Source organism: Staurois parvus, unplaced genomic scaffold, assembly GCF_062004578.1.
Source record: "Staurois parvus isolate SC_StPar_1 unplaced genomic scaffold, SC_StPar_1.0 ptg002140l, whole genome shotgun sequence".
In the NCBI taxonomy this organism is placed as follows: domain Eukaryota; kingdom Metazoa; phylum Chordata; class Amphibia; order Anura; family Ranidae; genus Staurois; species Staurois parvus.
This window is the reverse complement of record NW_028319936.1, coordinates 1,427,632-1,452,283: the sequence shown is the minus strand read 5'-3', so window position 1 is coordinate 1,452,283 and position 24,652 is coordinate 1,427,632. Positions and strand designations below refer to the sequence as shown.

Sequence of the window (24,652 nt, the reverse complement as noted above, 5' to 3'; positions counted from 1 at the left end):
CAGTTGCGGCGTGCTTTTCACCACTGCATCCAGTGCATGCTTTGCATTGCACGTGGTGATGTAAGGCTTGGATGCAGCTGTTCGGCCATGGAAACCCATTCCATGAAGCTCTCTACACACTGTTGTAGTAATCTGAAGGCCACACGAAGTTTGGAAGTCTTTAGCTATTGAATCTGCAGACAGCTGGTGACTTCTGCGCACTCCAGCATGCACTACCCCCGCTCTGTTATTTTACGTGGCCTACCACTTCGTGGCTGAGCTGCTGTTGTTCCCATTTATTTCCACTTTGTTATATTACCACTAAATGTTGAACATGGAATATTTAGTAGCAAGGAAATTTCACAGATACTGTATATATTGCACACGTGGCATCCAATCACAGTACTACACTTGAATTTACTGAGGTGCTTGATTTTATACACCTGTGGCCATGAAGGTGATTGAACACCTGAATCCAATGATTTGGAGGGGTGTCCAATGCTTTTGGCAATGTATACTTTTTTTTTTTAACCACATGCCGCCCAGCCACCGCATATAAACGGTGGCAGGGCGGCGCTCGTAGGCAAAAGCACGTTTTAAAACGTGTGCCTACAAAACAGGCAGGGGGCGCGCGCGAGGCACGCGCCCGCCCTACCTGTCCCGCGGGTGTCAGCAGCGGGTCCCCGCCGCCGGGTCACGGCCGGTTTTTACCGGACGTTTTCCCGTGATGAGCGGTGAACACTGAAACAGAGCAGGGCTGCATTGTTTACACACAGCCTGCTCTGTGACAGTTCGCCGCCAAGCTGCAGAGGGAGAATACAGTTTCTCTCCCTGGATCAGCTCCCCCCTCCCTCCCCCCCGTTCAGTACACACCCCCGCCCCTTAGTAAAACACTCCCCTCACACAGTGAACACTAAAAATGTTAACCCCTTCCTCCCCAGTGACATTAGTACAGTTTCAGTGGGTTTTTTTCACTGATCACTGTATTGGTGTCACTGGGGATGTCAGTGACCCCAAGTCAGCTCCCCCCCAGTGTCAAAATGTCCGCCTCAGTCCCGCAGTCCCGCCATAAGTCGCTGGTCGCCGTCATATGTCCTGATTGCCGCTATATGTCGCTGATCGGCGCCATTATTAGTATAAATAAAAATTTAAAATCCCAGTATCTTTCCCGCCATTTGTAAACGCTATAACTTTCACGTAAACCAATTAATTTACACGTTTTGGGTTTTTTTTTAGCAAAGACATGTCGCAGAATGCATTTTGGCAGAAATTTATGACTAAATTTGATTTTTGCATTTTTTTTTTACTGGACATGTTTTATAGCAAAAAGTCCAAAATATTGTTTTCTTTTTCCTCAAAATTGTCAGCCTTTTTTTTTATAGCGCAAAAAATAAAAACCGCACAGGCGATCAAATACCACCGAAAGAAAGCTCAATTTGTGGGGGAAAAAAGGATGTAAATTACATTTATATACCGTATTGCATGACCGCGCAATTGTCCGTTAAACTAGTGCAGCGCTGTATAGCAGAAAAATGGCGTAAATTGCAGTATTTATACCATAGTTTGTAGACGCTATAACTTTCATACAAAGCAATCAATATACACTTATTGGGATTTTTTTTACCAAAAACGTGTAGCAGAATACATTTTGGCCTAAATTTATAACCAACTTTGAGTTTACTAAATATTTTTTATAGCTGAAAGTAAAAAATATTGTTTTTCTTCAAAATTTTTGGCCTTTTTTTGTTTATAGCGTGAAAAATAAAAAGCGCACAGGTGATCAAATACCACCGAAAGAAAGCTCTATTTGTGTGAAAAAAAGGACGTAAATTTCGATTGGGTGCAGCATTGCATGACTGCGCAATTATCAGTTCAATTAGTGCAGCGCCGAGTAGCAAAAAGAAGCCTGGTCATTAAGGGGGGTAAATCCTCTGGAGCTCAAGTGGTTAATATTGTATTTATACTAGCAGACACTTTGAATAAATACATTAGACAAGACTTATTCAATCACTTTATTAAACATTGTTAACATAGAACATAAGACAATGGAATAAACATTTTACAACCATTTACTGCTGAAGTGGTGCTTGATGCACTTTACCATGAATAAATAGCAAAGTAATAATGGTTTTCATTTGAGAAAAAGGAAAAAAAAAAATTGCTGTATACCAGTAATGCTCTAAATTAACACCACAGAGAAAAAAAAAAAAAAAAAAACACATGCCTCAGTATTTCTTCATGCACAAAAATATAATTTGATATATATATATATATATATATATATATACACACACACACACACTTATTTACAAGTAAAGATCGCATCTTGAAATCTTGTGTCCTTCACGAATTAGGCCAAATCTGAAAAATAAGACCCATATTAAAAAAAGGACTGTTGCCAAAACACGGAACAGTTAATGATCAGACTAACAAAACATTTCCCCACCCCCTTAGTCATAACTACCCCTTTAAGAAAATATAATCTTAGAAAAACCCTGTACATAAAAAGTCCACAAATACAGGCTATTGAACTCTGCTTTTATATGCCTGTTCAAGGGATAAGCTTTTTGAGAAAGATTTGGGTTCACTGGCCGCCACAGAATGCTTGGGCTCGGTCTGCTCTTTCATTGCTTCTATCTTCTCTTGCGACACAGCTTTGGAACCCTGTGAAAAATTAAAAGTGGTAATCTTTACAGTCTCAGTAAGTGGGGTACACTTGAGAAATTAGACCAGATGGGGGGGGGAACCCAAACAACAAATGATATTAGCCTTCATGTTAATGTCTTGCAGTGGGGTACCTTGCATTCTTAGGCCACTTTAACATTGCCACATTTCTGTTAGGCTGCAGTGCACTGTACTAATGTTTTTTGTTGGGATTACCTGCACTTTCCACTTGACATCTAAATTGTGCACTTTTTGAAAGCACACCAAAAATACACAGGACATAATAGAAGTCTATGAGAAACGGTGGGTACATTGCCCTGCAGCACTGGTGAAAACACCAAGTCCAGACTGTACCCAGGGCCTGCATTTCTACACAAGATTAAAACTATTAAAACCAATATATTGCAGGTTACCAATCATAATATGTGGTGGATGCATTATTTTTATTTTCATAGACTCCTCCTCCCCCCCCCTCCCTTTTTCACCAAGTGATCCAACCAGTAACACACCTGTATTGTACAGACAGCACTCTTCATAAACAAGCACAGGAGGAAAAATTTGGACAGCAGCATTGTCAGCCTAGGGGAATGAAGTGTTGGGATGTACTAGCACTACAATTGCTCTAACTGCTGAGCTGGAGCATGGTTTCAAATAGTTTTCTCCTTTTGGGATAAAAGGTTTTACATAAACCCTGATCATTGTAAGCACCCTTGTCAATGGCAAATGGTTTGTCCCACAACTGTAACTGATGGTTCTGCTTGAGAGCATGTTCTTTGAAATACAGGCTGTCTGGATCACCAGATGAAAATAAAAAGGCTAAAAAAAAAAAACCACACAAAACATTTTAATATCTTGCAGCTTACCAATTCTTAGATGTGGTGGCTGGATTACTTTGTGTTTTACGTTTAATACCACTTTAAGCACTACTGCTCCTTTATTCAAAATCCTAGCATTTTGCAATTGTATGAAAGGGGAGAAGATTTAATCTAAACTTGTAGAGAAGTCACAACCCATTATAAAACCTTAGCCTAAAAAATACACTGCTCAAAAAAAGCTTAAGGAACACTTTTTAATCAGAGTATAGCATCAAGTCAATTAAACTCCTGGGATATTGATCTGGTCAGTTAAGTAGCAGAGGGGGTTGGAAATCAGTTTCAGCTGCTTTGGTGTTAATGAAATTAACAACAGGTGCACTAGATGGGCGACAATGAGATGGCCCCCCAAAACAGAAATGGTTTTACAGGTGGAGGCCACTGACATTTTTTCCCCTACCTATATTTTCCGATTGTTTTTCACTAGTTTTGCATTTAGCTAGGGTCAGTGTCACTACTGGTAGCATGAGGCAATACCTGGACCCTACAGAGGTTGCACAGGCAGTCCAACACCTCCAGGATGGCACGCCAATACGTGCCATTGTCAGAAGGTTTGCTGTGTCTCCCAGTCTCAACAGAATGGAGCAGATTCCAGGAGACAGGCAGTTACTCTAGGAAAGCTGGACAGGGCTGTAGAAGGTCTTTAACCCATCAGCAGGACTGGTATCTGCTCCTTTGGCAGTGCTCATTCTGTTCCTCCTTGCATAGAGTCCTACAAAATGACCTCCAGCAGGCCACTGGTGTGAATGTCTCTGACCAAACAATCAGAAACAGACTTCATGAGAGTGGCCTGAGGGCCTGACATACTCTAGTGGGTCCCGTGCTCACTGCCCGGCACAATAGAGCTCAATTGGCATTTGCAACTGAACACCAGAATTGGAAGGTCCACCAGTGGCGCCCTGTGTTTTTCACAGATGAGAGCAGGTTCACCCTGAGCACATGTGACAGATGTGAAAGGGTCTGGAGAAGCCATGGAGAACGTTATGCTGCCTATAAGATTGTTCAGCATGACTGTTTTGGTGGTGGTTTAGTGATGGTCTGGGAAGGAATATCCCTGGAGGGACAAACAGACCTCCACAGGCTAGACAATGGCATCCCGACTGCCATTAGGTATCACGATGAAATCCTTGGACCCACTGTTCGACCCTACGCTGGTGCAGTGGGTCCTGGGTTCCTCCTGGTGCACGACAATGCCCAGCCTCATGTGGCGAGAGTACACAGGCAGTTCCTGGAGGATGAAGTAACTGAAACCATTGAATGGCCCCATGCTTGCCTGACCTAAATCCAATAGAATAACTCTGGTTCATCCGACGCCGCCAGGTTGCACCTCAGACTGTCTAGGACCTCAGTGATGCCCTGGCCCAGATCTAGAAGGAAATACCCCAGGGCACCATCTGTCATCTCATTAGGAGCATGCCGACGTTGTCAGGCATGCATACAAGCATGTGGGGAACATACAAACAACTGAGTACCATTTTGAGTTGCTGCAATGAAATTTCAGCAAAATGGACTAGCCTGCTGCATCATTTTTTCACTTTGATTTTCAGTGGTGTCTTTGAATTCAGTCCTCTGTAGGTTGATCATTTTCATTTCCATCAAACGATGGGGCATCCTTACGTTCCTAACACATTACCCAGTCCATATCAGTATAGATCTCCAACATTATATTTTTCCCCATTGATATCTGATGTGTTTTCAAAGTGCTCCTTTAATTTTGTGAGCAGTGTATATATTGGGATCTACAAGGAACAATTTGAATATTTAAAGCAATTATAAAGCATTTTTTTTTCTTTTTAAATAGGGTCATCTGCCAGTGCTCCTGGCTCCTCCTCTTTGTGCCTCCATTGACAGTGAGGCTTTGCCCCACCTCCTGCTCCCTCACATGATTTGACTGACAGCAACTGGAGCCAATACTTTAACCTAAACATTTACCTTAATGCAAGGAATGCTTTAAAAAAGGTTTAAAAAAAAAAAAAAATGTTCAGGCTTTACAACCACTTTAAAGCCAGTACCACAAGAAACCTGTGCATGAAGAGACTATGGAAACCTTCTAGGCCAGTTCAGGCTCACTTCAAAAGTTAAAAAAGACGTACATACGTTAGGAGGATTAGAAAAATCGGAACATCCCTTTTAGCTTGAAGTTTCACTTTAAGGACTTCTGGGAAATTAGCATTTGTCACAAGAGTTTGATACAAACTGTTCTGTACGCAAGGTACTTACACTTGAAGGACTGGACCTGCCAGACTTATCACTTTGTCTATCCTCTTCTGAAATTTTAGACCACTAAAAAGAAGAACAGAACATATGATTACTACCAGAGATAATTAAAAAAGGATAACCCTACTCAAGAATTAGGTCTTTCATTTTGAGTTCTAAGGGTAGATTTAGAGGTGTGTCTAAATGTACCTTTCCTGTTAAGCACAAGCTACATTTGGATCGCACTTCAGAGGCGATTGATAGACAGTGAGGAAGCAATGCAACAGCTCCTGTTTTAACCTAATTTCTGCCAACAACTGGGCCACAATCACCTGCATTGCACATGGTTGTGGGGGCGCTTGCTTTCCCACTTGCCTAAATGTGTTGCAATTGGTGGTTTTGCCGCCCGCTACATGTCTAGTAGATCTTGCTGTGGGCACAAAGTATCGCAACCAAGGCATGTAAACACCCGGTCTACTGCCTACTGTGGTTTTGGCAGGGGGAGTTGGCAGGCGGTAAACACATCGCTCACCCATTTACTGCCCCACAACCACATGTCCAAATAAGGCTCAATTCTGTCTGAAGATTGACATCCATTTCCATCCAGTTTCTTACCAAAAATCAACTATTGCAAAGACCAATTACTAGAGAGGTTATATTCTGAAATATCTGGGCACAGAAAAAAAAGGGGGTCAGTTTCAACTGTTGAACAAGTGTAAATAAAAACCATACTGTGATAATTAAAGTGTTACTAAACCCACAACAGTAAAATCAGTCTGTATATGCAGTAACGCATGCTTGTTATACTCACTGTGGAACCTAAGGGGTTAATCCTCTACATTGTGTAAAAAGGCTGATCCTGTCTTCTCTGACCTTCCCCTTCTTCCACAGTCCCCAATCCATCTACTGATAGCATGTGCAGAGTGCTTCCTAGGGCTCTGTACCAAATTTGGTGTGTATTGCTACAGAGTTTTTTGTTTTGTTTTTTTGGAGAAGATGAATATTTTTCAACCGGGGTGCCACAGCAAAATTACATAAGGCCAGTACTGTCAGATGTTAACAGTGGAAATCCTTAATGATCAGTACAGAGGACCAGGAGAGATCGCATCCCATCCTCCTAAATCTCTGCTCCTCTAGGTTGTTCTCTGTACTTTTGCAGGCAAAGCTGAAAGCTGTCCGACCTGACCTTAGCAACTGATGACACCATTGGTTGCTAAGGGCAGGTCAACGAAAGTACAGAGAACACAGAGGAGGAGAGAACCCGGAGGATGCTGGATGCAACCTCTCCTGCCCCTCTGTACACAGATGTTAACAGTTGAAATCCTTAATGATCAGACCGTACGGGGCTTATGTAATTTAGCTGTAGAAAGGGCAAGGGGGGGGGGGGATTTACAACCTACTGACCACTTAAATATGCTTTGCAAATTACATTTTAGGGCTTTTTTACAACCAGGTGCAGTGCGGTTAAGTGCGTGAAATTATGCATTTTCCTACATCACACGTGTTGCCTTTTGCAGTTGTGTGCGGGTCCCATTAATTCTTAATGGGACCCCCACAAAGCCACCAATTGCATGTATGTTTGCGCCCACTAAAACACATGGTACCAGGTAGTACCATGCATTTTGGTGTGCCTCAGTTTAAAAATCATGCCAGTACCTTTTTGCGTGCATCACAAGCATACAGAATCCTAATATAATAATAATAATAAAAAAATAAAAACACACAACATGTGGGAACATGCAAAAAAGCCCTACCACTCAGGTGCACCTCAGACTGGTATGCCCCAGGATTGTGGGCAGTTCTAAAGGGTGCCTTGACTGAAAAAAAAAAAATGGTTGAAAAACAATGGTACAGACATAAGGTCAGGGGTCATGCAGGCTCATAGGACAGTCAGGAGAATGAAAAACTCCTCCTACAAGATTTAACCAGTGCTGGGCCAGACACTGATAGAAGTCACAAGATTGCTATATACTGCTGATGAGAAAAGGTATTTAGCAGTTTGTAATTACTAAAACAATTGCATTTCCATGTTCTGTGTATTGTGGTAGACCAAATATAGTGAATGCAGGGTCCTTTGGCAGACTGGTAGTCTCCCAAACATACTAGAAAATTTAATAGACTTCAATTTTTTATTTGAATTTGCTGAACTGTAACGCTCCCAACAATGTATATTAAAATGCAGATCACAATACTCTATTCCAGTAAAGATATTCTCCTCTAGCATGTATATATGGCACAAGTGGCAACTAAAGTTCTTTGTTCACCATGTTAAAGCAATAACTGAGTCGAAAAGAACATAAATACAACCAGCTGAGAACAGTACAGTAAACTTATCTGCAAGTGATGCAGGCCTCTTCTTCCATTTATTCTTAATCCGGAACATAGTTAATAAATCATGAAGGTTACCTGTACCTGGGATTGTGAAATACCACCCTTAAGGGATTTTCATATATCTACCTAGCATAGAGGGGGTGTATGCATGTCTAAACTAGAGTTAAAGTTTTTTTTAACCACCTCCCGCCCGCCATATAGTAATATGACGGGTGCAAGGTGGTTCTCTCGTTCTGGGAGGACGTCATATGGCGTCCTCCCATTCTCACTGCACATGCGCGGCTCAGGGAGCGTGCAGCGCGGCGATCGGTGGTGCGCTGTGTCCCTCGGACACAGCTGATCACCGATCACGGAAAGAGCTGAATATGTCGGCTCGGTCATGTGATCAGCTGTGTCCAATCACAGCTGATCACATGTAAACAGGGAAATGCCGGTTATCGGCATGTCTCTCCTCTCGAGCTGTCACGCTGACAGCTCGAGAGGAGAGCCGGTAATCGGCTTTCAGCGGAGGGGACATGTACACTGATCATCAGGGCACTGATGATCAATGTGGCCCCAGAAGTGCACCTGTCAGTGCTCATCAGTGCCTTGTGCCAGTGCCCATCAGTGCCGCCCATCAGTGCCGCCCATCAGTGCCGCCCATCAGTGCCGCCCATCAGTGCCGCCCATCAGTGCCGCCCAACAGTGCCGCCCATCAGTGCCAGTCAGTGCCGCCCAACAGTGCCAGTCAGTGCCGCCTAACAGTGCCAGTCAGTGCCGCCTAACAGTGCCAGTCAGTGCCGCCTAACAGTGCCAGTCAGTGCCGCCTAACAGTGCCAGTCAGTGCCGCCTAACAGTGCCAGTCAGTGCCGCCTGTCAATGCCCATCAGTGCCACCTGCCAGTGCCTCCTCATCAGTGCAGCCTATCAGTGCCCATCACTGCAGCCTCATTAGCGCACATCAGTGAAGGAGAAAAATCACTTATTTACAAAATTTTATAACAAAAACTAAAAAAACATTTTTTTTTTCAAAATTGTCAGTGGTTTTTGGTTTGTTTAAGAAAAAATAAAAAACCCAGAGGTGATTAAATACCACCAAAATAAAGCTCTGTTACAAAAAAATGATAAAAATTTCATATAGGTACAGTGTTGCATGACTGCGCAATTGTCATTCAAAGTGCAACAGCGCTGAAAGCTGGAAATTGACCTGGGCAGGAAAAGTGTATAAGTGCCCTGTAGGCAAGTGGTTAATATACCCCCAAAAGGCCACCATTTTGAAATAGTATCTGTTCACATTAAAAAGAGTGAATGTTTCTGAGACAATTTACAATGATGTAGTATTAAGGAAGGAGAAAAAAAACCCTCACTTGTCTACTAGATGAAGGAAATTACTTGAACTATTAACAGGTATAGGTGATGACAGATCATGCTATAAAAACTGGCTTTGTAAACAAACATGGCAGCCTAGAAAGGTGGGTGAAGTTAAATTAATAGAGTGCCAACAGTGTACGTTTGCTGGTTTAACCCCAATACTAATGTCCAACCACAACATTACCACCCGGTTCTCATCCTCTAAGGCTGGTGTTCATTATTCATTTCTATGAAAACAGAAAAGGGCATTTAAAAAAACGGAATTCTGATCTGAAAGGGGGGAAAGAACAGCATTAACCGCAAGTTTTATTTAACCACTTCCAGTCTGGACACTTTTACCCCATTCCTGCCCAGGCCAATTTTCAGCTTTCAGTGCTATCACACTTTGAATGACAATTGCGCGGTCATGCAACACTGTACCCATATGAATTTTTTTGAGACAGTTAAAGCTTTATTTTGGTGGTATTTATTCACCACTGGGATTTTATTTTTTTTGCTATGTAAATGAAAAAGTCCAAAAATTTTAAAAAAAGTGTTTTTCCTATACAATTTTGCAAATATAAAATATTTCATCATAAATTTTGGCCAAAATGTATTCTGTTATCCTTTTAGTAAAAAAAATAACCCAAATTAGTTTATAACCAAAAATTATAATGTTTAAACTTTTTTTTTACATTTTTATTTTTTTTATATTATTTATGTTTTTTTTACATGGTGACACTGTACTACTTGTGGGGGGTGATGAAGAAGATTTTTTTTTTTTTTTACACTGATTGCTTTTACAGCCTTTATGGGTGTAAAAGCAATAATTTCTCCTTCTCTCTGCCTGCACACTTGCAGCCATTGAGAACTACTGTGTGAGCTGTGATTGGTCACAGCTTGTCACATGGTACAAGGCTGTTGTGAATAGCCTTGTACTATGTGACCTCTGTGATCATTCACAGATTTCACACATAGTAAGCAATGATGTCAGAAGTGACATCTTGCTTACTACTCTGCATGTGATCACTGATTGGCTAATCAGTGATCACATGATAAAGACCTCACAGAGGAGGTCCCGTACGACGATCGGTATTCCACTGTGTCCAGAGGACACAGGGGGCACCGGATCGTGGTGCTGCGTGCTCCCAGGGGGCGCGCACAAGCAGGGGGCAGGAAGGCCGTTTATAAACAGCCACCCACCCCTGCACTGCCAACGTCCGGCCGTTTATATACAACGGCCGGATGGGAGGTGGTTAAAATAAAATTCTAGTCCTGTGCTTCTATTGCCAACATCTATTATTTGAATGCATTTGTAGTGCCAGATCAACTATTGTGGAGGTCTAGATTTCAATGGTGCAAGTTCATTTAGTGCAGAAGGTGATGTCATTACCAGGCTGCCTCAAACCAGGAAACAGATGCATGCTCTAAAGCAAGATGTGTTACATTGCAGACTGTTGAATGTCCGCTTTAACCCAGTTACATCTAGATGTTTGGAAATATAAAAAACACAAGACACCAATATGTCAGCCATTAAACAGAACTACTGCTTCTGCGCCACTCCTCTACCCCACCTCTTCCAACATAACTGCTCGTAGCTTTGCTATCTTTAATGGGCAGTACATATTAAAATGTCAAATATAATACAGGGCTCTAATCACTGAAAACACCCATTTAAACATACCTTTGCAATTTTCTTTAGGCTATCAGGTAGTTCAACCTCCTTCCCAAGGGCTTTTGAGGCATTCATTTTTGCAATTTCCAACTTCAACTTTTCTGGAAAAAAAAAAAAGACTTACAACTGTCATAACAAAGCAAATAGCATGGAGAGTTAAAGCAGAACAGCACCCACACGGGAAAGTTCCATTTGTTTGCCTCCCGGTCCTCTTCAACATTTGGTACTTAGGGGGCTGGGGTACCTGGTTTTGACAGGTACTCACTCCCACTTCTGCCTGGAATTTGCACAGAGCAGCCTGGATCTTCCTCTTTGGTCCCCTGCAGGCTCTCCTGGTTCCTCCTGTCTGTCGGGGGCCCCCACAGCAAACAGCTTGCTATGGGGGCACCCACTGCTCCGTGTGTCCATTCATACTCAGAGCTGTGGCTTGGCCCCTCCCACTATCCTCTTTGGCTTATTGGCTATGATTGACAGCAGCAGGAATCAATGGCTCCCACTTGCTGTCTCAGCCAATCAGGTAGAGACCCAAGACAGCCGAGGCTGTTGTGTACATCGATAGAACGCGATGGGGCTCAGGTAAGTATTGAGGGGGCTGGGAACACTGCTGCACACACAAGGTTTTTGACAAACACTTTAGGTACATTCTTTCATCTTGTTGGGCAACTGGTTTCTTAGACATCTGCCATGTATGCAAACTTGGGTTACCTTCAATCATACTGTATAGGATCCATTTGTGTTACTTGCTGCCCCTTTATTTTGGGACCTCGATGTTCAAGAACAAAACTTCTCCTAAAATAAATTTCTTTACCTGTCTCACTTAGGGGCAGTGGTTTTCTGCTGCGAGAACGGGTCCCTGAATGATGGGTCCTAGAACGACTTCTCCAACTTCTGAATGTAGGAGAGTAGGGCTGCTTAGCAAAGCCATAGAATCTTCTGCTATGTGATGGAGAGCGGCTTCCTGAATAGCGACTTCTACGGAATGAACATGACCTGTATCAAGGAGGAGACCTGTAATATCTTCTTCTCTGGCATGGACTATATGATCTGGAAAGGCTTCTGCAGTAGCTTCTTAAGACCTAGAATGGCTACGAGAATATGATCTGGAGCTCCTTCTGCTTCTTTTATGTTTATACTTTTTTTATCATGGGAAGGATATCGAGCCCTGCCCCAGCTACATGACCGTGAAGGAACAGGATGACCTGCGACTCATCGAATGTGTCTTGGACCTTGATCAAGATGGCCTCTCTTTTGGTGAATTCAAGCTCAGATAATCCATAATGTTGGTCATTTTATTTGTTTGCAGTTTACTGGACTGTCAAAACTTTGATTATGTTTCCAGTTTCCATTACAAACAGCATCTGTAGGTGAAGAAAGAAAAATTTAGCCTTTAGGTCTAAATCACAACTATAAATCAGTATATCCTGACTGGCTTGCCACAGTACAATTTAAAACTTAAATACGCAATGCAGGTGAAGCCTTTAAAAAGAGTTAAGAAGTATGGGGTTAAGAAGAGAAAAAAAAAAACAAAAAACACACCCCACAATTATACTTACCTAGGTAGAGGCTGCATCTGTCCCCAGCCAGTTCTGCAGTGAGAACGGAGCTATCAAAGACTGATTACTCCGGTCTCCCCTCCGCTCTGAGCAGAGAGCCATTACTGTCAGTCATCAGCTTTCTACTCCAGATAACTGGAGGGCTGGGCTGTGGGAGGGTCTGGCTCAGACTGCTGGTGGATCACTGAAAGACTGAGCCAGGTGTTGGTCCAGGCTTCTGGGTGGATACCAACCATATGGTCGGGTACTTGTCAGAGCCTGGACCAGCTCTGTGATGTCAGCTGACAGCAGGCTTCAGCTTGCTGTTGGCCGAAAACAGATCATAGGAGTGCAGAATGAAATGCACGCCTATGATCCATAGAAGAAATATAGCAAAAAAGCTTTGACTAGTCTTCTCGTTTAACAGGCAGTGAAGAGGCACCATAACAGTGCTTACAATAGGCCAGCTTATATTTATATAACAAACTAACTGCTTAAAGAGTTAGCTAAAGTTCAGCTATTTTTTGTTAGTGAAGTACTACCCAGACTGACAATGCTGCTGTCCAAAGGTGACTCCACTGCACCTCCATCCAGAATGGAGGCACCCTAAGACAGGAATTGTGCTACTGGCAGGATCACTAGATGGGGAATCTTCGCATACATAATTGCTAATATGGCCAACACATTCAGGGCTTGTTCACATCATAAAGGTATTTTCAAGCTTGCGCGTTGTTTTTTTATCTAGTGTTTCTGGCAACCCACTGCTTTCAATGGGTTACCAAATGCATGGGAACATGCAAAAAGCACAGCAAGTACAATTTTTAAAATGCGTCAAACTGTAGCATGCATTTTGGCAGTCATATACACCTGCGCTTGCTAGATGTCATGGCCACTAATAATGACAACCATGCACATCTGCATAGGGCAGCCTGTTTCTGTGCAGCGAAAGTGCGCATGCTCACACCACACGCGGTGTAAACCAGGCCTCAAGGATTGCTGCAACATACTACAAGTTATGCTTTTGGATTTAATATCTGTTTAAGACCAAAAATGTACTATATTATCACACACGCACACCTTAGCAGTCATGTGGTGGCTGCATCATTTTTCTTTTTTAAAAGTAGTCATCCAGGTTGAATGTTTTTTCCTGCCAAGAGGACTTTTTTTTTTTTTTTTTTTTTTAAGCTAGTGTGCATGGAACCTCAGTATCACAGCTTTTTTCCCTCTTAGGTTTCACCTGGTGATCTGGTCAGTAACACACTTCCTGTATTAGACAGCCTCCACTCTAGATGAAGGAGCACAGGGGGCACCTTTGTGCCAGCAGCATTACCAGTCTGTGGAAGGGAGGTGTAGAATGTATTAGCATATTTAAGTACACTAACACTGAAGCCAAACTCCAACACACTTTTTAAGCAGTTACAGCAGACCGTTTTGCTCCTTGTGGGATAAAGGTTTTAGGGCTAGTTCACACTAGATGCAGTCCAGTGCATGTTTTTTTCTGCATCAAAAATGCATGCACAGTGTTTTCCATGTATTCCAATGGTCCAAGTTCACACCAGTGCAGTCAGTTCCAGGTACAGAAAAAAAAAAAAAAAAAAAAAAAGAACATGCCGCATTTTCTCTGCACAGAACCATACTGGAACACAGCAAACTGCACCGGAACTGTGTGTGCTGTGAACTGTAAGCAAAAAACGTATCCGGAATGCATCCAGAGTGAGTTTTTGTAGTGTGAACTGGTCCTTACATAAATAAAAGCTAATCACTGTAAGTGCCCCTGTCAGCGGTAAATGCTTTATCTCAGGGGCGGACTGACCATTTGGAAACTCGGGCACTGCCCGAGGGCCCGGGGTCAGTAGGGGGCCCCATGAGATGCCCCTGGTACCTTTTTCATAGGCTTTTTTGAGTTTGGGCAAGGACACAGGGGCCCCATGATCCCCTATTGCCCAGGGGCCCCATGAGTTGTCAGTTACAGGGATAAGATAAACCAGGGGCGGACTGATTCATTCTGCTGGAGAGCTTGTTCTTTTAAAAAAAACAAGAAAAAAAAAAACAGACTTACTGCCTGGATCACCAGATTACATTAGAAGAAAGGGAGCCTAAAGGAAAAATAATGCTGCCATCTTATCTAAGAATTTGTAAGCTGAAATATAATGTTTACTTGTTTTATCTGTCCATCTCCAACTACAATCTGAGTGTGCAATATTGCTTACATTTACCAGAACTATGTAGTTCAGGTACGCGGCGCAAACTGTTGGCGCTATATAAATCCTGTATAATAATAATAATAATGTGAGCACATAGCTAAACTATCCAATCTATCTGTATCCAATCAGACAGGCCACTGCACTACATATGGATTGATACATTGAAAACATTTTACAGACTGTGTATAGCGTACAGTCAGCATTAGAAATTCAGGTCCCCCAACCCTATACATAGTAAGACAATGCTGAGAAAAGAAGGTGACAACCCTCCCCCTGTATAACGCATATTGCCAATTACAGAGTCATGAACACTCACCTTGTGTCTTGGAGCTGTAGTTCCCATTTCCATCTGTGCCATCAACTGAAGTCCTACAAATAAAGACATCACAGGGGTTAAATCACCATTTTTACAACAGCTTACAGGGTGGCACGGCTGCACAAAATCACGCATATTTATACACGCGATTTATATTTCCAGGTAGGGGCGCACTACCCGTGCTGCTATTGACTGCTGGGGATGTCAATCACTGGGTCTCGGGCGGCAATTCCCAGCCAGGACTCAGTGATCGTCAACAAAGCTGACAGTGGAGAGATCTGTGTGTAAACAGCACAAGTCTCTCTCCGTCAGCATGGACATGAGAGATACAAAACAGCATGTAAAAGTAAAACACAACACAGCACACAATGTAAAACGCACAGTTAACCCTTTGATTGCCCCGATGTTAACCCCTTCCTGCCCAGTGCCATTAGTACAGTGTCAGTGCTTTTTTATTAGCACCGATTACTGTATTAGTGTCACTGGGGATGTCAGTGGCAGTTAGTTCCCACTCAGTGTCAAAATGCCCGGCGCAGTCCCACTATAAGTCGCAGATTGCCGCCATTACTAGTATAAAAAAAAGAACTAATCCAGTGTGTGTGTGTGTATATATATTATATATATATATACATATATACATATATATATATATATATATATATATATATACACATACACATATATACATACACATACACATATATACATACATACACACACACTGCCATACGTAGACGCTATAATGTAAATCAATTAATTTACACGTATTGGGATTTTTTTTTTTTTAAAGCAAAGACATGTAGCAGAAGAAATTTGATTTTTAAATTTTTTTATTGGATGTTTTATAGTACAAAATGTCAAAAATATTTTTATTCCTCAAAAATGTATTTTGTTCATAGCGCAAAAAATAAAAAAGCACAAAGATGATCAAATACCACAGAAAGAAATCTTTGTGTGGGGGGAGGGAAGGACGTAAATTTAATTTCGGTGCAGCGTTGCATGATCGCGCAATTGTCAATTAAAGTAACGCAGCGCCATATCGCAAAAAAAAATTGCCTGGTCAGAAAGGGGGGGGGGTTATACTCTGGAGGGCAAGTGGGTAAAAAGTAAGGAGTTCTATAGTGTGCACCACATCTCCTATGAAGATTCGTAAGATGGAGGCAGAAGAACGTGAGATGGCCGCCTGACACAGCCCGTCTAACACACAACAGCGGTCGTATCCACACGGGGCACCATATTAATACACAACGGCATCTTCCTGCATTGTAAACGCGGTATACCGAGCCCGCTAGAGGAGCAGAAAACACCACACATTAGTCGGTGTGTTTCCAACATCACCCTCCACTGTCCCAGTCATGACTAGAACCGAACACCGTACACCGAGCGCTCACTACCTACACAAGTCCGTACAAACTCCTCCTACCACCTTCTCCTTACTACTCTCAAGGGAAACTTCCACAACGGGTTACACAACCCTGCCAGGAAGGCGGGGAATACAGCCGGGGCTTTGTGATTGGTGGGCCGCTGTTAAACTCCGTTGCAGATTGGATGGCGGGATCTATCAATAAATAGTGACCGCTGAGGAAAGGGAAGGATTGTTCTAGAAACCAGTGAGAGATTCGACGTTTCTTGTCGATCCAGGGACGTTGTCAGATTATGTTGCACTATTATAAAACTGTTAGTTTGAATGGAGTTTGGTACCTTTTGATGCTGTTTTTTTTTTTTTTTGTTTAGCCACAGTGCTGGATACTGGTGCTTTATCCTCTGAAATAAATTACATATTTGTTTCTTTTTTTCTTTTCATACCAATAATCAGTGGCAACCCGAGGAAAGCCTGCACCGGGTGACACCGACCACATGGGGTGACACCGGACCCGCTCCATGAAAAGGTAAGTTGTAAAGCAAGCCAACGATCCCTGCAGGATGGATCCGATCCATCCTGTTGGGATCGTCAGCTTTCTTTACAACTTACCTTTTTGTGGAGCAGGTCCGGTGTCACCCCGTATAGGTTGCATGCCGACAATCCCCACAGGATGGATCAGATCTGCGGATTGAGCATAATGGACTGGAGTCTGATCCATTATGCTCAATCCGCAGATCCGATCCATTCTACGGGGATCATCGGAGGGGTGTCAACAAGTGTTACCGCATCGGGTGACACCAACCCTAGGGACGCCTCTGCCAATAATTAATATGTGTAATATGTGTTCGGTTTTCAAGGGATGAGGTGGCAACCCTATGCACACCACTATCAGAGAGAAAAGCAAAACCAGCGCTCAGGTCTAGAAGCGTCGAGGAACTTCCCCTTTTGGATGGAGCTCCACTTTCACTGGCACTTGCTCCGTCATGCAACACTGTACCCAAATTAAATTTATATCATTTGTTTTCACACAAATAGAGCTCTCTTTTGGTGGTACAGTGAGGAACAGAAGTATTTGAACACCCTGCGATTTTGCAAGTTCTCCCACTTAGAAATCATGGAGGGGTCTGAAATTCACATTGTAGGTGCATTCCCACTCTGAGACAGAATTTATAAAAAAAAAAATTCAGGAAATCACATTGTATGATTTTTAAAGCATTTATTTGTCTTGCACTGCTGAGCATAAGTATTTGAACACCTAAGAAACAGCAAGAATTCTGGCTCTCAAAGACCTGTTACTGTGCCTTTAAAAAGTCCACCTCTACTCCACTCATTAATCTAACTTAGTAGCACCTGTCTGAGCTCTTTAAAGACACCTGTCCACCCCACAGTCAGACGCCAACTACTACCATGGGCAAGACCAAAGAGCTGTCAAAAGACACCAGAGACAAAATTGTGGACCTCCACAAGGCTGGAAAGGGCTATGGGGCAATTGCCAAGCAGCTTGGTGAAAATAGATCAACTGTTGGAGCAATTGTTAGAAAATGGAAGAGGGTAAAGACGACTGTCAGTCTCCCTCGGACTGGGGCTCCATGCAACATCTCACCTCGTGGGGTATCACTGATGATAAGAAAGGTGAGGAATCAGGCCAGAACTACAAGGGAGGAGCTGGTCAATGACATGAAGAGAGCTGGGACCACAGTTTCAAAGGTCACTGTCGGTAGAACACTACGCCGTCATGGTTTCAAATCATGCATTGCACGGAAGGTTCCCCTGCTCGAGTCATCACATGTCCAGGCCCGCCTTTGGTCAGATGAGACCAAAGTAGAACTTTTTGGTCTAAACTTCACTCGTCATGTTTGGAGGAAAAAGAAGGATGAGTTGCATCCCAAGAACACCATCCCTACTGTGAAGCATGGGGGTGGTAACATCATGCTTTGAGGGTGCTTTTCTGTGAAGGGGACAGGACGACTGCACTGTATTAGGGGAGGATGAATGGGGCCATTTATTGTGAGATTTTGAGCAACAACCTCCTTCCCTCAGTCACAGCATTGAAGATGGGTCATGGCTGGGTCTTCCAACATGACAACGACCCGAAGCACACAGCCAGGATAACCAAGGAGTGGCTCCGTAAGAAGCATATCAAGGTTCTGGAGTGGCCAATGGAACATCTTTGGAGGGAGCTGAAACTCCGTGTTGCTCAGCGACAGGCCCGAAACCTGACAGATCTAGATGAGATCTGTGTGGAGGAGTGGGCCAAAATCCCTGTTGCAGTGTGTAAAAACCTGGTCAAGAACTACAGGAAATGTTTGACCTCTGTAATTGCAAACAAAGGCTTCTGTACCAAATATTAACACTGATTTTCTCAGGTGTTCAAATACTTATGTTCAGCAGTGCAAGACAAATTAAATTCTTTAAAAATCATACAATGTGATTTCCTGAATTTTTTTTAATGCTGTCTCTGAGAGTGGGAATGCACCTACAATGTGAATTTCAGACCCCTCCATGATTTCTAAGTGGGAGAACTTGCAAAATCGCAGGGTGTTCAAATACTTCTGTTTCTCACTGTATCTAATCACCACTGGGCATTAGATACAGATTAGTATTAGATTAGTTTCTTAGTTTCTGTTATAAAATGTTGCAAATAAATAAACTTTCTTCACAAATGTATGACAAAATGTATTGTGTGTTGGGAATACAACAGTATGTACTATAATGTACTATATACAGTATTCTGTGGTAATATCACTTGACCAGTAGATGGCACTGTACGCTAAAGGTTACTAGTTGTGTATGTGTAAAACTTGCTGGTTCTTTATTCTTCTCTATCATCTCTTCAGGAAGTAATGAGTCTGTAACATGTCTGCTGTTATACAGTCTGCATGAAATGTGCTCTCTATGTTTGTAACTTAAGCCACACAAGTAAAGCCTGAATTCTGCTATCACTACCAGTGTCTTCTATAACACATAACCAACATTGTGCTATATTTCTTTAGTAAAAATAACCCAAATCAGTGTATATTATTTAGTCTGTGTGAAAATTAGAGAGTCCACAATCTATGGGATATATTCAAAACTTGATCAGTCCTGATACTGACAGCCTCTCATCTTTTGATGCTGTAAAATTTCAGCACAGTCCAAATACCCCCCAAATGACCCCTTTTTAGAAAGAAGAAAGTCTGAGGTATTTACTAAGAGGCATGGTGAGTTTTTTTAAAGTTGTAATTTTTCATCACAATTTTTGGGAAAATTAAGACATTAATTTTTTTTTCAGATGGCGGCCAGGCGAAAAGCTCATCCCTCCAAGTGGATGCCATATGGCGTCCTTTCTGGAGCGTGCATTGCACATGCCCACAGTGCCACGCTGTGGCACGATCTGTGACCGGCCGTGTCCCTCGGACACGGCCGATGAAAGATCTGTGTACCGACCTCGTTGACAGTACCATGTGACCTGCTGTGACCAATCACAGCAGGTCACATGACAGTTGTATACAATGGATGGCTTCCATTTATGCTATCAATTGTATACGAGTGTGTCTAGCTGTGAATGGTCACAGCAATCACATGCACAAGCTGGGCCAATCACAGCCCAGCTGTGCCATGTGATTAGCCTTGGCCAAATCACAGCTATCCACAAAAAAAAAAAAAAACCTGAATGAATCAATTTCATTCAGGTAAATGCTTGCTTATAGCAAAGTAATTATTTGCTATAAGCAAAAAAAAAAATACTGATCACTTCCCCAAAGTAGTACAATGTTACTACGGTAACATTATACTACTTTGGTCATAGCGAAATATGAAAAAAAAAATTCTTAAACAAAAAGAGGAAAAAAATGTAATAAAAAATACAAAAATGTAAAATAAATGTAAAATAAATTATTTTTTTTTCTGTACTGTCACCAGTCAGTGTCCCTGATCACCACCATGCCAGTTATATGATGATGCTGTACTGCACTGGTGACAGTATGTAAAAAAAAAAATTGTGAAAAAAATGTTTTTAATTTCTTAATTTCCTGAAAAATGACAATAAAAATTACAACTTCAAAAAAACTCACCATGCCTGTTATGAAATACATCAAACTGTCTACTTTGCAAAAAGGGGTCATTTGGGGGATATCTATACTGTTCTTACATTCTTGGCCCTCAAGAAATTAGATTGGCTGTCAGTACTTCAGGATTGATCAATATTCAGATATATCCCATAGTTTGTGAACTCTATAACTTTCCTACAGACTAAATAATAAATACTAATTTGGGTTATTTTCACCAAAAGACATGTAGCAGAATACATCTTGGCCTAAATGTATGAAGAACAATTATTTTTTTGCAAACTTTTATAACAGAAACAAAGAAAAACTTGTTTTTTTTTTCAAAATTTTCGGCCTTTTTTTGTTAATTTAGCATCAAAAGAAAGCTCTAGTTGTGTGAAGTAAATGATAAAATTTTAGTTTGGGTACAATGTTGTATGACCGCGCAATTGTCATTCAAAGTGTGAGAGCGCTGAAACCTGAAAATTGGCCTGGGCAGGAAGGGGGTAAAAGTGCCCACTGTTGAAGTGGTTAAATACTTTACTATAGTGACACTACTACTCTGGGGATGATTATGATTTTTTTTTTTACACTGTGATTGCTTGTTACAGTGATGATCACAGCAATCTTTTGAAATGTTGTGAATGGCTTTCATTTATATAGTTAGTCTGGCTGAAAAAAGACAAAAGTCCATCCAGTTCAACCATAAAAAAAAAAAAAAAAGTTATAATCCTACACACACACAGTTGATCCAGAGGAAGGCAAAAAAAAACAGCAAAGCATGATCCAATTTGCTCCTGCAAGGGAAAAATTCCTTCCTGATCTCCCAAGAGGCTATTCCCTGGATCAACTTTACCTATACATGTTAGTAACCAGTTATATTCTGAGTATCTAGGAAAGAATCCAGGCCTTTTTTACCCCCGGTTCACATATATGCGGCTGCGAGGACCGCGTTTTGCATGGGAACGAGAGCCAGTTCATTTGGATGGACTCCTATGCCACAAAGGGAAGACGTCCCTGCACTTCTTAGGAAAGCTCAGCCCACACGGGAACCTTGGTTCCCAGTACGGTTGCATTTTCCAGTGCGGGTGGTGCGGCTGCGCCCGTGGGTCTGCATTTCTCTGTGCGGGTGGTGTGGCTGCACGGATTTCCATGCGGATCCGCAGTGGCACCACCCGCACAGATGTGAACCTAGGGTTAAAGTAATCCACTGAGCTGGCCAGAACCAACTCTTAAGGGAGTCTATTCCACATTTTCACAGCTTGACTCACAGCTCACATTTATGACTCATTGTTTACTATTGTGATGCTGTGATTGGCTCACAGCTATTACATGGTACAGAGTGCTGTGATTGGCACAGATATCATGTTATCACACACAATTTACTCTTTTAAACTGCGCCACAGAATGTCTAGCGAGCCCACCTCATAAAACACTGTGTAAATATTTACATAATGCAAAAAACGAAATTTAGTGCAAAATTACATGTGCATAGACTATGAATTGGTCAAATAATGGTCGCACTGCAGTTCTCCAGCTAGAAAAACAGCTTAGACAAGAGAAGTATGACAAGGATAGCACTGTCCACTAACTGATCATCTAAAGTGCGCTAGTGCTTATTATAGCCATCAAAATGCATACAACATATCAGGTGCTACATAAATAAGTGCAATTACCCATCAATACTTCAGTATCCTAAAAAAAAAAATAAAACCAAAAAATAAATAAATAAAACCAAACGTAATTGAATGGATAAATAACCAGTGCTAATTTCTATACATAAAACAATTCCTAATTATGTAAACCTGAACATTCAACAAATAGATAGTCCATGCAAAAATGTATATATGAAACAAATCGTCCCAATGTGCAAAACTTGCTACAAAGATTCTTTTTTCTTTTTGCTCGTATTCTTTTCTTGTCTTCCACCAAACACTAAAAAAAGTGCCATCCATCACCAATAGTGATCAGCTGCACTCACCGAAACCAAATGCTGGTAAAGTTATAAACCAGCACACAGCACCTTCTCCTTCTGGGAGCAATATTCCACCAATCCAACAAACTCATCAAAGCACTCTCTCGATCATGGAAAATATTTGTATCCCAGGAAGAGAGAAAAGCTCACATAGCATAAAACCATTTTTTTAAAACAACGTTCCCTTATTTAACCCCTTCATGCCTAAGGGTAAAACAAATCTAAATGCCTAAGCTCAATTTTGAAACGTTGACATGTGTTAGTAAAACGTACATATCATCACAACTACTTTGTACATCCAGGTGAATTATACCTTGTTTTTTTCAGGACAAATTGGGCTTTCATTTGGTGGTAAATGGTAATGGATATCTCCTGATTATTTTTATATTACCAAAGGAAAACTGGCCCAAAATAATAAAAAAACATAATTTTTTTTATTTGGCTGTGTGTTTCTTGTTACTACCATAATCTACCACCAAAAAGCAACCCAAAATAAATTCTTTAGCGCAGTGATACCATATATGTGTATGTTATTTGTTGTTTGTACCCATCCCGTAGTACAGCCCAGAAACAATAGTGCACATTTTGTTTTTGTCTTTTTTTTTACCTTAAACACACTGACACTGACATTGACACTAACTGACACACTGATACCAATTTGTTTTTAAATCCTGACCTTTGACCCTGACATTGACCCAAACACTAACCCTGGCACTGAACTAGATCAAACCTTGATCTAGGTATTTTTTCTTTTATTTTTTAATATTTACTTATTTATCTTTTTTTTTCCTCTCTATGCCAGGAGTGAGAGAGGTGCAATGTATCTCTCTCCTCCATTCATAGAGAGAGAAAAAAAAAACAGGGGGGCCAGGCTGTACAATGACTGATCACTGTGATAGCCAACCAGAGGCTATCACAGAGATTGTGTGACCTGGAATCAGGAGTCATGGGTCCCGATCGTTAGAGCGGGACTCGGTGCTCTCAGTGACACCGTGCGGTGCACTCCCAGCACAAAGACAGGTACGCAAACATGCGGCCCCACGAAAAGAAGCCCAGTTCTGCGAGGCCGCATATTTGTGTTACGTCGGCGTCAAGGGGTTAAAATGACACTCAATGCTGAAGTTTCCCTAATCCATTTGAACTTACTGGATATGAGTCCAAAAAGTTCAAGCAGCTCCTACAGAAGAAGCTACCTATAGCCTTGATAATGCCAGAATTCATTGCCGCATTGGGAGAGTTTGAGGCAAAGTGTCAGAAGATTAGTCCAACATACACTGGGTCTGAATACAAAAAACTGGGAGTCTTTTCCGGAAAACAACCAGTTCCTGCCTGTGAAGAGAGTTTCGAAAAATGGTTGCAGCAAGCCATGCAAGCCTTAGATGAATAGGGTATTTATGAGGCCTGGAAAAAGCAGAGAATCACCAAGAGTTTGAGGGGGCCTGCCTCAAAAGCTATTCGCAATCTGAAACTTAGCAAACAGGACTGTACTGCATATGACTACTTCGCTATCTTGCAAGATGTGTTAATGAGATCAGAAATTATCTCATGTACCAGTTGAACATACCAAGATGAGGGAGAGAAACTGAATGCATGAGGTGTTTGGACATGATAATCCACGAGATATTGTGAAGGAGTCCCGGTGAAAAGTCAGCCAAGTGCCCATATACAGCAGCTAGCTCCAAAGTCAAAGTTGCAAGGAAGCCACAGCGGAAGCCTAAATCCTCCAGAGGGCCCCCACTGCTGTTTCTGAGTGACCAGACAATCCGCTCCCCTTGACCTCAGGTGTCCAGCCTCAGAAAGTTGGTCCACATCAGCCCTCTGGAGCCCAACTGAGACACAAACAAAACTGGAAGATCATAAAGAAAGTAGCACAAATACAGACAACAGGACAGACTAGCCTTAACACTTCTCACAAGTTCCCTTCCGAACTAGTGGCAGTCCAAGTGGAAGGCATCTACACAAATGCCCCTTTCATACGGACATTCTGATCAGATCCGCCTGCCTGTTTTTCAGGTGGACCCAATAGGAACCTCTATTCTATTAGCAGCGGGTGTAAACACCCACCGACATCCAATCCGATCCAGCAAAAAGACAGATGGGGATTCATTCCCCTTCCATCAATCAGATCGGCTGGGATGGCAGTCAGATGGAAATTGACAGGCGGCCCATTTCCATCCGACCACCCTCGGTGG

General features: G+C 42.1%; 1 protein-coding gene across 1 annotated transcript; it reads right to left on the bottom strand.

Annotated features, from left to right (window-relative positions):
* Positions 1–1,977: 1,977 nt before the first annotated feature.
* On the bottom strand, positions 1,978–23,681 carry RSRP1 (arginine and serine rich protein 1). Its single transcript, XM_089665180.1, is given in 11 exon segments — positions 1,978–2,643; positions 5,736–5,798; positions 11,055–11,146; positions 11,854–12,121; positions 12,124–12,183; positions 12,186–12,231; positions 12,233–12,359; positions 12,362–12,403; positions 15,098–15,150; positions 16,496–16,529; positions 23,654–23,681. Coding segments are annotated over 11 exon segments (954 nt in total). The 3' UTR covers positions 1,978–2,502.
* Positions 23,682–24,652: the final 971 nt, after the last annotated feature.